The sequence below is a fragment of the Pseudorca crassidens genome, chromosome 7, assembly GCF_039906515.1.
Source record: "Pseudorca crassidens isolate mPseCra1 chromosome 7, mPseCra1.hap1, whole genome shotgun sequence".
NCBI lineage: Eukaryota > Metazoa > Chordata > Mammalia > Artiodactyla > Delphinidae > Pseudorca > Pseudorca crassidens.
This window is the reverse complement of record NC_090302.1, coordinates 50440096-50456069: the sequence shown is the minus strand read 5'-3', so window position 1 is coordinate 50456069 and position 15974 is coordinate 50440096. Positions and strand designations below refer to the sequence as shown.

The 15974-nt window shown below is 37.7% G+C and overlaps 1 protein-coding gene across 4 annotated transcripts in view; it reads left to right on the top strand.

Annotated features, from left to right (window-relative positions):
• The window catches only part of PIP5K1B (phosphatidylinositol-4-phosphate 5-kinase type 1 beta), a 326914-nt gene that overhangs the window by 218859 nt on the left and 92081 nt on the right, over positions 1-15974 (top strand). For all 4 annotated transcript variants that reach the window (XM_067744231.1, XM_067744230.1, XM_067744228.1 and 1 more), the window contains 4 exons: positions 2578-2789; positions 4117-4200; positions 4318-4366; positions 7219-7303. In XM_067744231.1, the coding sequence (XP_067600332.1) occupies positions 2578-2789; positions 4117-4200; positions 4318-4366; positions 7219-7303 (430 nt within the window). The remainder of the gene's footprint in view (positions 1-2577; positions 2790-4116; positions 4201-4317; positions 4367-7218; positions 7304-15974) is intronic.

Here is a 15974-nt window from a genome sequence, read left to right as displayed (position 1 = left end):
TTCACTCGGAAAGTAGAAGCCTGGCCCCCTGAGGTCAGTGAAGCCCCTTCAGGGTTGCTGGCAATCCAGTTTAAAAGTACAGAGGAAAGGGTCTTCCCTGGTGGCGCAGTGGTTGAGAGTCCGCCTGCCGATGCTAGGGGACGCGGGTTCGTGCCCCGGTCCGGGAGGATTCCACATGCCGCAGAACGGCTGGGCCCGTGAGCCATGGCCGCTGAACCTGCGCGTCCAGAGCCTGTGCTCCGCAACGGGAGAGGCCACAACAGTGAGAGGCCCGCGTACCGCAAAAAAAAAACCCAAAAAACAAAAAGAGTATAGAGGAAACTAATCTCTGTTTAAAATTTATTTGTAACTTTTTCCTAGTTCTCTAAGTTTTGGTTTGTATGTTTTTTAAATAAACCCAGACTAATATTTGACCACTTAAAGCGATGAAATCATTTCTTGCCTTGTCTACCAGTTGAAGTTGGACCACAGCCTGACTTCATATTTCTTATAAAATGCACATGTTCTCTTTGGATTGTCCTTGGGCAAGAAAGGAGACTCTAAGTACAAATGAAACAGTTCACGTTGAATCATGCATTAAAAAAGTATTATAAGAAATTATAAGAAAAAGTATTGTATAAAGAAAGCTTATTAACAAGGAGGACTATTATATGGATGCTTTGCAGAGAAAAATGAAACAAATAATGGAGTCCACGAGTGCCTTTCAGTTTTCACTACTCTAGATGCCTGTTGGGAACATTTACAATATTGTCACAGGGACTGATTAGAATTTGCTTTTGAAACCAGTTCACTGCTTTGGGCGGGGGGAGGGGGGGGGACATTTACCAATGGGCACTTTGGGCTGTGCAGGGCACAAGGCTGTGACTTTCACCCATTGAGCACAGGGCTGTTCCCTCCAGCAGATCGTGAAGCCATTATTTTATAGCCCATTGACCAGAATTTCTGTGTCAGCCAACCTTTTCCTGCTGAACATCCAAGCTGTGCTCCTGGGTACCACAAGCCCAGAACCTTTAAAGGAATAGGGACACACCAAAAGGGCACTAGTAAGCAGGCTAGAAGTACAGTGATATTTTTGTTGGCTTTTTTTTTTCTTTCTTTTTTGCGGTACGCGGGCCTCTCACTTGTTGTGGCGTCTCCCGTTGCGGAGCACAGACTCCAGACGCGCAGGCTCAGCGGCCATGACTCACGGGCCCAGCCGCTCCGCAGCATGTGGGATCTTCCCGGACCGGGGCACGAACCCGTGTCCCCTGCATCGGCAGGCGGACTCTCAACCACTGTACCACCAGGGAAGCCCTTGTTGGCTTTTTATGATTTCCGTTTTCAGAAGTATAACCCGATCAAAAGCACTTGGGCTGAGGGAGAATGAGAAGTGTAAGATATTCTGGGTACGTATTCAGTCCCTGGTTAAACAATTATCTATAGACTCTGATCTGCAAAGGCATTTCCTAGCTAGGGTACAGTGATAGATTATCTTGTTGGTTCAGAGATAGCTATTCTGCTGTGCAAACTGGTCTTTCTGGGCTGTTTTGATTTCCTGAGCAACTTTGTGTGAAAAATGCCAAGGTGTTAAAAAAAAAAAAGGAAAAAAAACCTGTTTTAGGAAGAGAATCATAGACAGACTATTAGGAAAAGAACTTTATCATAGAGGAACACACCCCATTTTCCTGAACCCCTCCTGAACACTCTTCCTCACTTGAAGGGTCCTGAGTGTCAAAGACTTACCCACACTCGGAAGCCATGTTGATGGCCTGTCTCGCATCTCGACTGTGTCTCCGTCGTTTTCCTGTCAGAGCATTGCTATCTCCTTTGTCTGGCTGCATCCAGCTACTTTCAATTCCTTCTCTTTCCCACTGTTTGCTGAGTGGATAATTAAACAGTGAGTCCTGTTCTTTGTTGAGACCATACATTTAGAAAAGACTCGCTGCAGGGAACCGAATGATAACTTTGAAAGTCAAGCTTTGAAAAGGAGACCACTAAACTCTAGGAAGATGGAAGTTTATGAGAACAGATTTCAGACAAAAGCCCATTCCAGCTGAGTCTTCGTGCTGAGGAGGGTATACAGGCTTGTAGAAACCATTGGTTGTTGGTGTCTCTCCTCTAGTACCTAAGATGCTGGAGTTGACTGCCTGGGTTCAAATCCCGGCAGTGTGAGTTATAAGCTGTGTGATATTGAGCAAATTATCTCTCTCTCTGTGTCTCATTTTTTGCATCTGTAATACAGAGATAATAATAGCACCTAGCTCAAAGAGTTGTGAGGATTGAATCCAAATGAACCGTTTAGCACCTGGCACATGGAAAGTGTTCAATAAATGCTGTTGGTGAAACATTCATGGAGTGCTCAGGAAAGATGTGCTTATTCTATATTTACATAAAAGTATCATCTCGGAGCCATGGTGATAATCCTTACTGCACATGACCTAATCATAACCTCAAATGTTTTTATTTTGATTTTTCCTCTCTCAGCCACCCTCTGGGAGGCAAGCAAGAGCTGCATGTCTGCATATCTCTCTGATTCTGCGCAGATGAGATCTACAAGCCATTTGAGTGACGGGCCTCCTTGTTCTTTTCCTTACTCAGGTGCTGGAAAGCTTCAAGATCATGGACTATAGCCTTTTGCTGGGAATCCACATCTTGGACCATTCCCTCAAAGAGAAAGAAGAGGAGATTTCACAAAATGTGCCTGATGCTAAGCGGTCTGGGATGCAAAAGGTCCTCTACTCAACAGCAATGGAATCCATCCAGGGTCCAGGGAAATCGGGAGACGGGATCATCACAGAGAACCCGGACACGTAAGTGCAGCACCTGCCCACACATATCCTTGATCGTGGCAGCCAACGTCATTGGATAATTAAATGCAAGCATGTTCCCTTCATGGTGGCTCTTTAGGGATAGATTCCTACCTGGTGCTAAAGTGGATTAAGCCAGCCTTATTTCCTTTCATCCACGGATAACTAGATGAGTGGCAGTTTTTCGAGTTATTACCATTCTTTCACCCACATGGTTTCTTTTTTCAAATGGCTCCATTTTTTAACAATGGCTAAAAATGTTTTTATCCCTATTTACTACATATTCAAAACATCCACCACAAGCAGGGTGAATATTCTTTGAATTTGAATAAACATGTATTTAAGCAAATACATGATAGAACTTATGTCCACAATTCAGAGCTTTTTATGTGCGTTAGAGGATTCTGTTGTCCTCGTCCTATACCCTGGCAGATGTGATCTCTTGCTTCAACGAGATGTGATAGTAACTGCAGGATTAGTTTGCATGTATAAAAAGTGCACATTGACTAACAGAAACAATTACAGTCAACCATTTCAGTAATTTTCTTTGGTTGTGTCACGTGTGTGTACTTAGCTGAGCAAGGAGACCGAAAGAAAGAAATCATTTCTCCAACAATGACTAAATAACAGGCACGTTTCACTTTTATGAAGGAAATTCATACATATTAAAGATTTTTTTAATCCTTTCTATAAATCCATCTAAATGTCCAATAACTCATTAAACAAATTATTCTGTATCAGTATAGTGAAGTACTATACAGCCATTAAAAGCACATTAGCACTGAATATGAAGAAATGTTCATCATTTAGCAAGTGAAAAATTCAGGTTATAAAACATGATAAATTAAATAATAGCTTTTGTGTATTAATAAATATACACACACAGAGGAAAGATGTACCAAATGTTGATAGTGTTTATCTTTGCATCCTAGGAATGGCTTCTTTATATATTTTTTCTTTGTGCTGTTCTATATTTTATTTAAAAATCTCATGGTAAGTATATAAAAGTTTTGCATTTTTGATGAGCAGTATTTTGAAATACTTTAAAATTCTTGCTCTTGGTTTTAAAGTAGGAATGATTTTTTAAGTGAATTCTTCCCATCCAGCTCTTCAGAATTCACAGCTATGGTGTTATTCTCCTTCAGGGGAGGTACATCATTCTGGATTCCCAGGAAGACTTTAGCTGAAGCAAAAAAAAAAAAAAAAAAGATGAAGGGAGAGAGAGTCCAGGATTCTTAGAGACTAACCATTTTCATTTACAGTCTATTTATTAGAAATGATTTTTAACTTCCTATTCATATAAATTTTTTCTCTTTTGCTCTATTCACAGAATGGGAGGCATTCCAGCTAAAAGCCATAAGGGAGAAAAGCTACTTTTATTTATGGGCATTATTGATATTCTGCAATCATATAGGTAAGAAATTTGGGGAAGTAGTCTTTTATTATTTCAAAATAAATGAATGAAAGGTTCTGAAAATTCACCAAATGGGAGTGATTTTATATTCTTATTTTTCTGTCCATTTATGTTTAGGTTAATGAAAAAGTTGGAACATTCCTGGAAAGCTCTTGTTTATGATGGGGTAAGTGATTTATCATGCTCCTTATTAAACTGTATATTTTTCTGATTTCTCAGAGACTTCAAAGTATGTCTAGGAAGCCATGTCACTAGAAGAGGAAAGGAAACAAAGATCTTTATAAACTCAGGGTCTCAGCCTAGCAGATTTGTTCAAATCTAAGGACAAAGACAACATAAATGTGAATAGCTCTTCAAATAGAGGCCATCCAGCCGGTGACTAGGTAGAGGCCAGAAAAACAAAATGAGGTCTCGTTTTTATGTGCAATCTGCAGGGCCCAATTATGAGATGGTGAGAAAAAGGAGGAGACTTTTCAAAGACACTGGGAAGACCAGTAGGGCACTTGAACTCAAGTTGTCCCAAGACCAAGCTTCAGAGGGATTTGAACCCTACTTTGATGGTAAACAGCCCTGGGCTTGAACGCTGCATTCAAACCACTTTACTAGCCATGTGTCCCAGACACATTGCTTGCTTGTCATCTCTTAGCCTGGTTTCCCATTTGTAGCAGAAGCCTAGTAATAGTACCTCGTACCTGCCTCATAGGCTGATGTGAGGGTTAAATTAAATAATGCCCCTTAGTGTTCAACATGATGCCTAACATAATAAGGACATAGGAAGGGAAAACTTTTTCGGTTGTGTTGGATTTATACATGACAAAGGCTGACTGACATGAGGATGTCTTTTGGACCCAGAAGTGGCATGACTGAAGAAAACCATCGGTTATCTAAGAGTAGCCTCTGTCTCTCTCTCTCTTTGTACACGCACATGTGCGCGCACGCACACACACACACACACACACACACACACACACACGAGACTTCCTATCTAGATGTTAAATTTGAACTTCCTGCTGTTGACAGAACATTTATGGCCTCAGCCTCCCTCAGTTAATAACTCAAAGTGACACTTCCAGAGAATATATTGGTCAAAGATTTGCTCACACATTTTTTTAAGATGTTAGCAGATGCTTTCCTTTGAAGCAAAGATAAATTATAGATGCTATTCTTCTCCTTTTTTGGAAAAGAACACCCACTTTTTCAGTTCTGTGGAAGACTGGGAATAACCTTTCAGCATGAAAGATCTGCATTTTGTCCACAGGCTAAGGAATGACCTTCGACAGAATGCACTTTTAAACAACAGGTTCACAAGTTTGTTTCTGAGAATCAAACTTAGGCTTGTTATTCAAATCAAAGATTCTTTTTATGAAAAGGCCAAGATGGTAGGTTAATTTTTTTTCCTTCTAGCTGAGAAAAGTAGCAACTACATTAATGCCTTGAATATGGAAGGGAAAGAGAGTAAACACCCTCTGTTTCATTCTCCTTCTGTTTATTGACACAATTTCAATTCCCTGTTACCAAATGAGATTTGTGCTCTGAATGGCCTAGTCCTCTATTGGTCAGATGCTTCTAAGGAGCCCCTACTTTTGTCTAAATAAGATATATCTTCTGTTTTTTGGTGTCTTTTTTTAATTACACAAATATATAATCAGCATCTCTGTGCTGATTATATATTTGTATAATTATAAGCAATAATTAAGACTTATTTTTGTCTTTTTACAAAAGTGCCTCTTCTTTAAACACTGCTTCTTCATACCAAGGAGAATCACAATCTAACTTCTCTTGGAAAGCAAGAATCTTAATCATCTTGCATCGTACATATTTTTAAATGATGGTACTTGTGAATTTGTGTCCACTTCCAACAGGAGCTGACTGAATACTGGGGAGAGTGCATGTCAAACCAGTGGGAAATTTTCCACCACATCTGCAGCATCACTGATAGTCTAGGGGACCATTTTAACTTGGCAAAGAGGGTTTCTCCATACTGTGTCCTTCGTAACTCAATCATTACAGAATTACCTTATGCCTCATTGTAACACCCAGTTTCACAGATGAAAAGACTGAGGCACTGAGATAGTGTCTTTACCCAGAACCACACAGCTTTTTAAAATTAGAGCTAACACCAGAACCGGGTCTCTGGATTCTGGTCCAGTGTGTGTTTTTTCTTCTAAACCCATCACAGACACTTTATAGTATCTAAACGTAAATTTTTAGAAGTTTCCCTGTTGGACGCCATGAACCTGAAATCAAAATGGCGCACTAAATAAGCAAATTTACTATTTTTAGGAATGTGTATCTTGGATAGTAAATAAATGACTACTGAATAAACATATAGAATTAGCTCCTTCATCCATCTTCTTTCCTGGACTTGTAATAAAATGCCCCCTCAGTCCTTAAGACTCCTACCAAGCATGAGAGAATTAACAATTTAATTCAATTCAACTGTATCTAATTAGTAGATAAATTGAACATAACAGGGGTCATCAGTCAGCCTTGTCTCCTAGGAGTCTTCCCGGTGTCTACATACCTTATTATTGGGAAGTGAAACCAGCAAACTTTTTTTTTTGCCCTCTATCTCACTCTTACTTTAGGGCTGTTTTGCTCCTTTATGTCCCCAGTTTTTGTTCCTGACTGAAAGTGATATGTCTTTATTCCAGATGACACTTGAGGCACTGGCTTCCATGTTAAAAAATGGAATTTAAAAGCCCCTCATGGCACACAGTGGAACAAGGATCAGCTGTTTGGGTTTATGAAGCAGAGTCTTTGCCATCTCACCCCTGCCCCTCTTAATGCTCTGTTTCACCATGAGTATCTGGAACCTCTGCTCAGATTGAGCCTTGTGCTTCCTGCCCCAACCCAGCTCCTGGGCACACAGCACGTGGGCATCACTCTTTTGTGGCTCCCAACATCCCCACCTTCTGGTTAAGGACATTGGCTAACAGAGAGCCAACTGCATAGAGCTTTCCTCTAGCTTGAAACAAACTGAGAGGTAAACCTCTGGTACCTGATTTGTCTTTTCAGGACACTGTTTCGGTTCATAGACCAAGCTTTTATGCAGACAGATTTCTAAAGTTTATGAATTCCAGAGTTTTCAAGAAAATTCAAGGTAAGATTTTTATGAATTTCTTTTTTTTACCTTTAGCACTTACTGGCTGACTTCACTTTGTAAGATTTTTATTGGAAGAGTTGGGACTATTTATCTCCCAAAAGTGGTAATCACTTAGTAACTATGGTTAAGTATCCTAGCCAGGTATTTACTGATGCTGTAATCATTAAAGTCTAATTTTGTGCTGGAAAAAATTATAAACTGCCTAAAATCCAACCCTATAATATATTGGTTAAATATGTTATGATACAGTTAAATAATGGAATAATATGCAACAAATAAAAAATGATGTATTAAAGGTACATTTAGTCCTTATAGCTAGCTTCATTCACATATATATAGTTATTGGTCTGCATACCTAAATGCACAACAAAATTCTAATGGGATATATAAAAATGTTAACAGTAGTTATTCTCATGGAGTGTTCTCCAGAATAGACCATATGTTAGTCCTCAAAACACATTTCAATAGATTTTAAAAGATTGAAATCACGCAAAGTGTCTTTTCCGATCACAATGGAATGAATCAATAAAGAGTGAAAACTGGAAAATTCACAAATATGTGAAAATTAAACAACACACTCTCAAACTACCAATGGGTAAAAGAAGAAAACACAGTGAAATTAGGAAAAACTCAGAGATGAATGTAAATGAAAATACACATTTCTAAAACTTAGAGGATGCTGCAAAGTCAGTGCTCAGAGGGAAATTTATAGCTATAAATGCCTACATTAAAAAAGAAGAAAGATCTCAAATCAATACCCTAACTTTAAACCATAAGGACATAAAAAAAGAAGAGCAAACTAAACCCAAAGTTAACAATGGTTATTCCGAACCATGAGATTGTGTGGCATTTTCTTTTTCTTTACATCAATATTTATCAATTTTTCCATAATGGATGTGTATTATTTATGTAGAAAATTTTTTAACTATATGAAAAGGAAAAAGTAACCCTGTTGTTACTTATGTTATTTTATCATTTATGTATTTTGTGGTCCAATTTCATAACAATTTAGCACACAAAAAAAACTGAAAGAGTAGAATGTTCATATTTTGTATTTATATAAGACAGATTTTTTTCTTATAATATTTATTGGAGTTTTTTGTTAATGAAAGTAAAACAATTTCTTTTTTAAGGCTTTTTTTCCCAACTTTATTGAGATATAATTGACATATAACATTATGTAAGTTTAAGGTGTACAGTGTGATGATTTGATGCACATATATATTGCAAAATGATTATCACAATTAGGTTACTTAAGACTTTCATCATCTCACATAATTACAAATTGTGTGTGTGTGTATGTGTTTGTGTGGTGAGAACATTTAAGATCTACCGTCTTAGTAACTTTCCAGTGTGTAAGACAGAATTATTAACTATAGTCTCCATGCTGTATATTAGATTTCAAGAACTTATTCATCTTATAATTGGAAGTTGGTCCCCTTCGACCAATGTCTCCCCATTTCACCCACCCGTCAGCCTCAAGTAACAATTCTTCTACTCTCTATGTCTATGAGTTCAATTTTTTAGCACATGTAAGTGAGATCATACAGTATTTGTCTTTCTCTTTCTGGTTTATTTCACTTAGCATAATACTGTCACGGTCCATCTATATTGTCACAAGTGGTGGGATTTCCTTATTTTTTTCTATCCATTCATCTGTCAGTGGACGCTTAGGTTGTTTCCATGTCTTGGCTGTTGTGAATAATGCCTGAGTGAACATGGAAATGCAGATATCTCTTCAAGATAGTGACTTCATTTCCTTCAGATACATACCCAGAAGCGGGATTGCTAGTCATAGGGTAGTTCTCTTTTTAATTTTTTGAGGAAACTCCATACTGTTTTCCATAGTGGCTGCACTAATTTACATTTCCACCAAGAGTGTACTAGGACTACCTTTTCTTCACATCCTCACCAACATTTGTTATTTTTTGTCTTTTTGATAATAGCCATTCTGACAGGTATGAGGTGATATCTCATTGTGGTTTTGATTTGCATTTCCCTAATGATTAGTTATGTTAAGCATCTTTTCATGTATCTGTTGGCCATCTGTATGTCTTCTTTGAAAAATGTCTATTCAGGTCCTTTGCCCAATTTTTAATCAGATTATTTGCTTTTGTTACTATTGTGTTTTATGAGTTCTTTATGTATTGTGAATATTAACCCCTTATCTGATATATGGTTTGCAAATATTTTCTCGCATTCTGTAGGCTGCCTCTTTATTTTATTGATTGTTTCTTTTGCTATGCAGATGTTTTTTAGTTTGATGTAGTCCCACTTGTTTATTTTGCTTTTGTTGCTTGTGCTTTTGGTGTAATATCCAAAAAGTCATTGCTAAGATCATTGTTGAGGAACTTTTCCCTATGTTTTCTTTCAGGAGTTTTACAGTTTCAGGTCTTATGTTTAAGTCTTTAATCCATGTTGAGTTAATTTTTGTGAGAGTAAAACCGTTTCGATGTAAAAATATTGGAAAATACAAAGAAAACCATAAAGATTATTTGATATCTCACAACCCAGAAATATCCACTATAAATATTTTTTCTTCCAGTTTTATTGAGATATAATTGCCATACAGCACTGTATAAGTTTAAGGTGTGCAGCCTAATGGTTTGACTTACATACATCATGAAATGATGAGCACAGTAAGTTTAATGACAGCCATCATCTCACAGAGATACAAAATTAAAGAAATAGAAAAAAGTTTTTCCTTGTGATGAGAACTCTTAGGATTTACTCTCCCAACAACTATCCTTTATAACATGCAGAAGTGTTCGTTATATTCACCATGTTGTACATCACATCCCTAGTGCTTATTTATCTTGTAACTGGAAGTCTGTACTTTTTGACCACCTTCGTCCAATTCCCCCTCCACCGCCCACCCCCAGCCTCTGGTAGCCACAAGTCTGATCTCTTTTTCTATGAGTGTGTTTAGTTTTGAAGTATAATCGATCTACAACACTGTGTTAGTTCCTGTTATGCAACAGAGTGATTTGATATTTTTATACATTTCAAACTGATCACCACAATAGGTCTACTTATGATGTGTCACCATACAAAGATATCACATAATTATTGGCTACTCCCTACACTGTACATTTCATACTCATGACTCATTTATTTTGCAACTAGAAGTTTGTACCTCTTAATCTCCCTCACCTATTTCTCCCACCACCATCTGCCCAACAGCTACCTATTTGTTCTCTGTATCTATAATTCTGTTTCTGTTTTCTTATGTTTGTTCATTTGTTTTGTTTTTTAGATTTCACATATAAGTGAAATCATACAGTATTTATCTTTCTTTGTCTGACTTATTTCATTTAGCATAATACCCTGTAGGTCCATTCATGAGGCCACAGATGGCAAGATTTCATTCTTTTTTATGGCTGAGTAATATTCCAATGTGTGTGTGTGTGATCTTCTTTATCTATTCATCTATTGATGGGTGAGCACATAGGTTGCTCACATATCTTGGCTGTTGTAAATAATGCTACAGTGAACATAGGCATGCGTGTATCTTTTCTAATTAATGTTTTGTTTCCTTTGGATAAGTATCCAGCAATGGAATTGCTGGATCATATGGTAGTTCTATTTTTAGCTTTTTGAGGAATCTCCATACCGTTTTCCATAGTGGCTGGTCAATTTACCTTCCCACTAACAGTGCCTAAGCGTTCCCTTTTCTCAACATCTTCACCAACAGTTATTATTTGTCATCTTTCAGATAACAGCCATTTCTGTTGGCATCTCTGTGTCATCACTGGAAAAATGTCTATTCAGATCCTCCACTACTAATATTTTCACATACTTCCTACCATCTTTATTACTGTGCTTTGTATGTTTATATAAAAATGGTAGCATAGTGGTGTACAATTTTATGTATATGTCCTCTATTTTTCACATATTATAATATGAATAGTTTCCCGTATCACTGTATATTGTACAAAGAAACCATTTAAAATTACACTACAACATTAAAATTATATGGGTATGCCCTAATCTATTTAAGATTCTATCATTTGGACATTTACATTATTTCTCCTTTTTCTAATGAGTATTTTTGTGAACATGATTTTAGATAAATATGGTGTCCAAGCTTATGACTATTTCTTTAGGATAGATTCCAAGAAGAAGTACTAAGGGTTTAAAATGCAGATAACTGCACAGAATGATTATGCCACTCTAGACTTCCACGAGAGTCTATATTCTTCTAGCCTTTAGCCAGAATTATTCTTTTTAAATTGTGCTACTTGGATAAGTAAAAGATGTTATCTGGTTGTTTTATTTTGTATTTCTTAAGTACTGGTGAAGTTCAACCATTATTCATGTTTATTACCCATTTGTAGTTCCTTTGAGAATTGAGCTTTGTAATATTTGCTCGTTTACATTAGTGTTTATTATTTTTCCAAATGATTTATATGAACTCTACACGTCAAAGATATCAGTCTCTTTTTTTAACCTTATTTCATTCTAAGAAAAACTTTTGTTTCGCATTTGACTATCTCAGTGGTATCTTGAAATTGGTCTCAAATTGAGACCACTACCAATTAAATTTTCTGTTTAAGGTCTTTTTTGCCTAAGATGGACCATAACATAGTATTTATTCAGCCTGCGATCCTGTGTGAATACCAACTTGGTTCAAATTTTGAAGGAAGATTTTCTGCCTCTCTTTACCCTTTGCCGTGGTTGAAAATCATGAGTTTCCTTGTGGCCCCTGGTAGATTTATGGAGGATGTAACCCATGGGAATCCCAGGTTTAGTGAGGCTCCTCCATGAGATTCCCCATGTTGGGAGTTTTTGCTTTCTTAGTAGTATATAAATTAATGGTGCAGTCAATGGCATCCTCAATTGCATGAAATATGGTGTGAGTTGTGAACCTTTCCAGTTTGTATAGTTTATCATGTTTTTGATGTAACAAGTCTTTTACTTCTCAAGTAGTCAAATCTATTTTTTTCCCATTTTGATTTCTTAGTCTACTTTTTATAGCATCTTTATTCAGGTATAATTCACATATCAGGAAATTCACCCTTCTAAAATGTGCAATTTGGTGATTCTTAGTATATTCACAAAGTTGTACAAACATTACCACTATCTAATTTTAGAACATATTTATTACCCTGAAAAGAAACCCCATATCCATTAGCAGTTACTCTTCATTCCTTCCTCTTCCCAACCCCTGGCAACTACTCATTTATTTTCTGTCTCTATGGATTTGTCTGTTCTGAATATGTCACATAAATGGAATTATCCAGTATGTGGCCTTCTGTGTTTGGCTTTTTTCGCCTAACATGACGTTTTCAAGGTTTAGCCATCTTGTAGTACTTTAGGTTTAGCCATCTTGTAGTACTTTATTCTTTTTATTGCTGAATAATATTCCATTGTATGGATTTAACACATATTGTTTATCCTCTCACTAGTTGATGGATATTTGGATTGCTTACATTTCTGGCTACTACAAATAATGCTGCTATGAAAATTCATGCACAGGGTTTCTGTGGACATAAGTTTTCATTCCTCTTGGGTACATACCCAGGTGTGAAAACACTAGGTCAGATGGTAACTCTATTTAACATTTTGAGGAACTGCCAGACTCCTTTCCAAAGAAGCTACCCGATTTTGCAATCCCACCAGCAATGTATGAGGGATCCAATCTCTCCACATCCTCCCCAACATATGTTACTATGTGTCTTTTTCATTTTAGACATCTAGTGAGTATAAAGTAGTATCTCAATGTGGTTTTGATTTGTGTTTTTTTTTTTTTTCTTTTTGCGGTACACGGGCCTCTCACTGTTGTGGCCTCTCCTGTTGCGGAGCACAGGCTCCAGATGCGCAGGCTCAGCGGCCATGGCTCACGGGCCCTATGTTACTATGTGTCTTTTTCATTTTAGACATCTAGTGAGTATAAAGTAGTATCTCAATGTGGTTCTGATTTGTGTTTTTCTAATGACTAATGATGTTGAACGTCTTTTTATGTGCTTATTGACCCTTTATATCTTCCTTGGAGAACTGTCTATTCAAATACTTTGCCCATTTTTAATTAGATTGTCTTTTTATTGTTGAGTTGTAAGAGTTCTTTATATATTCTCAACACATGTTTCTGTTATCAGGTGTATGATTTACAAATATTGATTTAATTTATAGTATATGGTGTGAGGTAGGGTCCAAATTCATTCTTTTGCATGTGGATATCCAGTTGTCCCAGTACCATTTCTCTTTTTTTTTTTTTTTTTTTTTTTTTTTTGCGGTACGCGGGCCTCTCACTGTTGTGGCCTCTTCCGTTGCGGAGCACAGGGTCCAGACGCGCAGGCTCAGCGGCCATGGCTCATGGGCCCAGCCGCTCCACGGCATGTGGGATCTAACTGGACCGAGGCACGAACCCGTATCCCCTGCATCAGCAGGCGGACTCTCAACCACTGCACCACCAGGGAAGTCCCCAGCACCATTTCTTGAATGGGCTCTTCTTTCCCCCGTTGAATTATCTGGGTTCCTTGTTGAAAAATCAGTTGTCCACAAATATTAGGACTAATTTCTGGATTCCCCCAGGTTGGTCAAGAACCTGCCTCACATCCTGAGTCCATGCCTCCCTGAAGGTCACCACAGTTTACTCAGTTACCCAAACCAGACATGCAGGCATCAAGCTTTGTCAAAGCCTAGCCACCCACATGCAGTCACTTACCAATACCTAGTCTCACCTGGAGATATCAAGAGTTCATCCCCTTCTTTCACAGCACCTCTCCTAGTTCAGCCGTTGTGATTTTTATGGTTTTGGTTTGGGCTTTTTTTTTTTTTTCCACATAAAGTTGTGGCCCTCATGTTCCTCTCTTACCTCCAGTCTTATCCCCTTCCAATCCAATCTCCCCCAACCCCAGCCAGAGGCATCAGTTTAAATCTCCTCTTGCTAATTTCCTATTTAAAACCCTTCCATGCTTAAAAAAACTTTTTTTCTTAATAAAAACTTCAGTGTATTTCCTAGTACACAAAATCCTAACTTCGCTTCTGAGTCCCTGTGTGACGTGGCCTCTCTTTCCCTAGCCGTGACTTTTCTCACACCCATTCCATGCTCTACCCTACCCTCAAGCCTCCAGCAGCTCTGAGTGCCCTGCAGTTACCCCTAACATTCCAGGCTGCCTCCACATCTGTACATGTTCTTGTCCCTTTGCCTGTAGTGATCTCCATCCTTCCCCTGGTCTTCCTTCACATCTCAGCTCAGATGATGCTTCCTTCACAGCAGTTACCATACTCTGCTATAGTAAGCTGTTGTTCTAGCTCCCCCACTTGACTTTGAGTTCCTGAAAAGTAGGGGCTGTGTGTAGGTCTCATATATATTCCCAGAAGCTAGCACATTTCCTGGCACATTGTAGACCCTCGATCATTATTTGATGAATAATTGAATGAATGAATGGACTTTTCATCTACTACCAGCTTTTCAAAGGGTAGCCATTTAATTAGTAAAGTTGACAGTTTAAAATACAACTTCCAGATCCTGTATCAGCTATGATTAAGTTAAAGCCCTTAATTCCTACAGTCATACTTTCCTTTTTTTTTTCCTGATTGTGAAAGTAATACATGTTTATTATAGAAAGTTCAGAGGAACAAAATACAGATTGAATTACAATAATGAAAATGCATTACCCAGAGAAAGTCACAATTTAAACTTGGGAATATAAATTTCCAAATATTTCACTAAGCACATACACACACATTCACACACCCCTTCTGTTGTGATTTTATTTTAAAAAAATAGTTTATTACTCATGTTAGCTAAGTTTTACTGCAGCAATAAATTAACTCTGGATTCTCAGTGGCTTAATAAAACAAAGATTATTCCTTGTTCAGACTTTCCCAGCACAGGTTGGCAGGGGGCTCTGTTCTACTCAGCCATTCAACGACAGGTATACTTTCTTTGTATGTGAAAACTTCCCCTCCCCACCTCTACCCCCAAGAAAACAATACTTGGTCTTCAAGTTTCTTTTTTTAAATCATTTTTTTTAGCCTTCTTAAATCTGTTATCCCACCCCAGAATTGAGTCATGCTGTCAATGTAGTAATGTTTGCAAAATCCTATAATTCTTTCTGCAAATACTAGTCACCGTAATGTTGGAACCTCACTGAAATTCTCTACCCAGATAATGTGTCTAGAGTACTAAAACTTAGTTTCCTGAAAGGAATAGAATAGTACTGATACATTAATTAATTAAAAATCAACTGTCCTAAAATTTCAGAACAACAGTTAATTCTTTCAACCAACATTTGAGCACCTATTATGTACCTAACACTATGCTAAGCATTAATAATATAGAAAGCTTTTTTAAAAAAAAAATTAAATTCCCTCGGTAATTTCATGGTCCATTTTGGGTCAGGGATTGTAACATGTAAAAGATTTATAATGTAATAAAGCAGCTGTTAATAGAGTTTTTGCATAGGCTACTGTAGGTACACAAAGGGAAATAAAACCAATCTTCCCAAAGAGAGCTTCACAGAGAAAAGAATATTTAAATTAAGTCCTGAAACTATAAGCCAGCGTTTATTAGGAAGAGAGGCAAGAAGGGCATCTCAAGTAGAAGGAACAGCATGTACAAAGGCCCAGGGGTAGGAATGAACATGGAGGTTCAGGGGATGGCAGATAGGTGAGCTGAAAAGCAGTTAAGGGTAGGAGCAGTTGAGTAGCGGGATGTAGA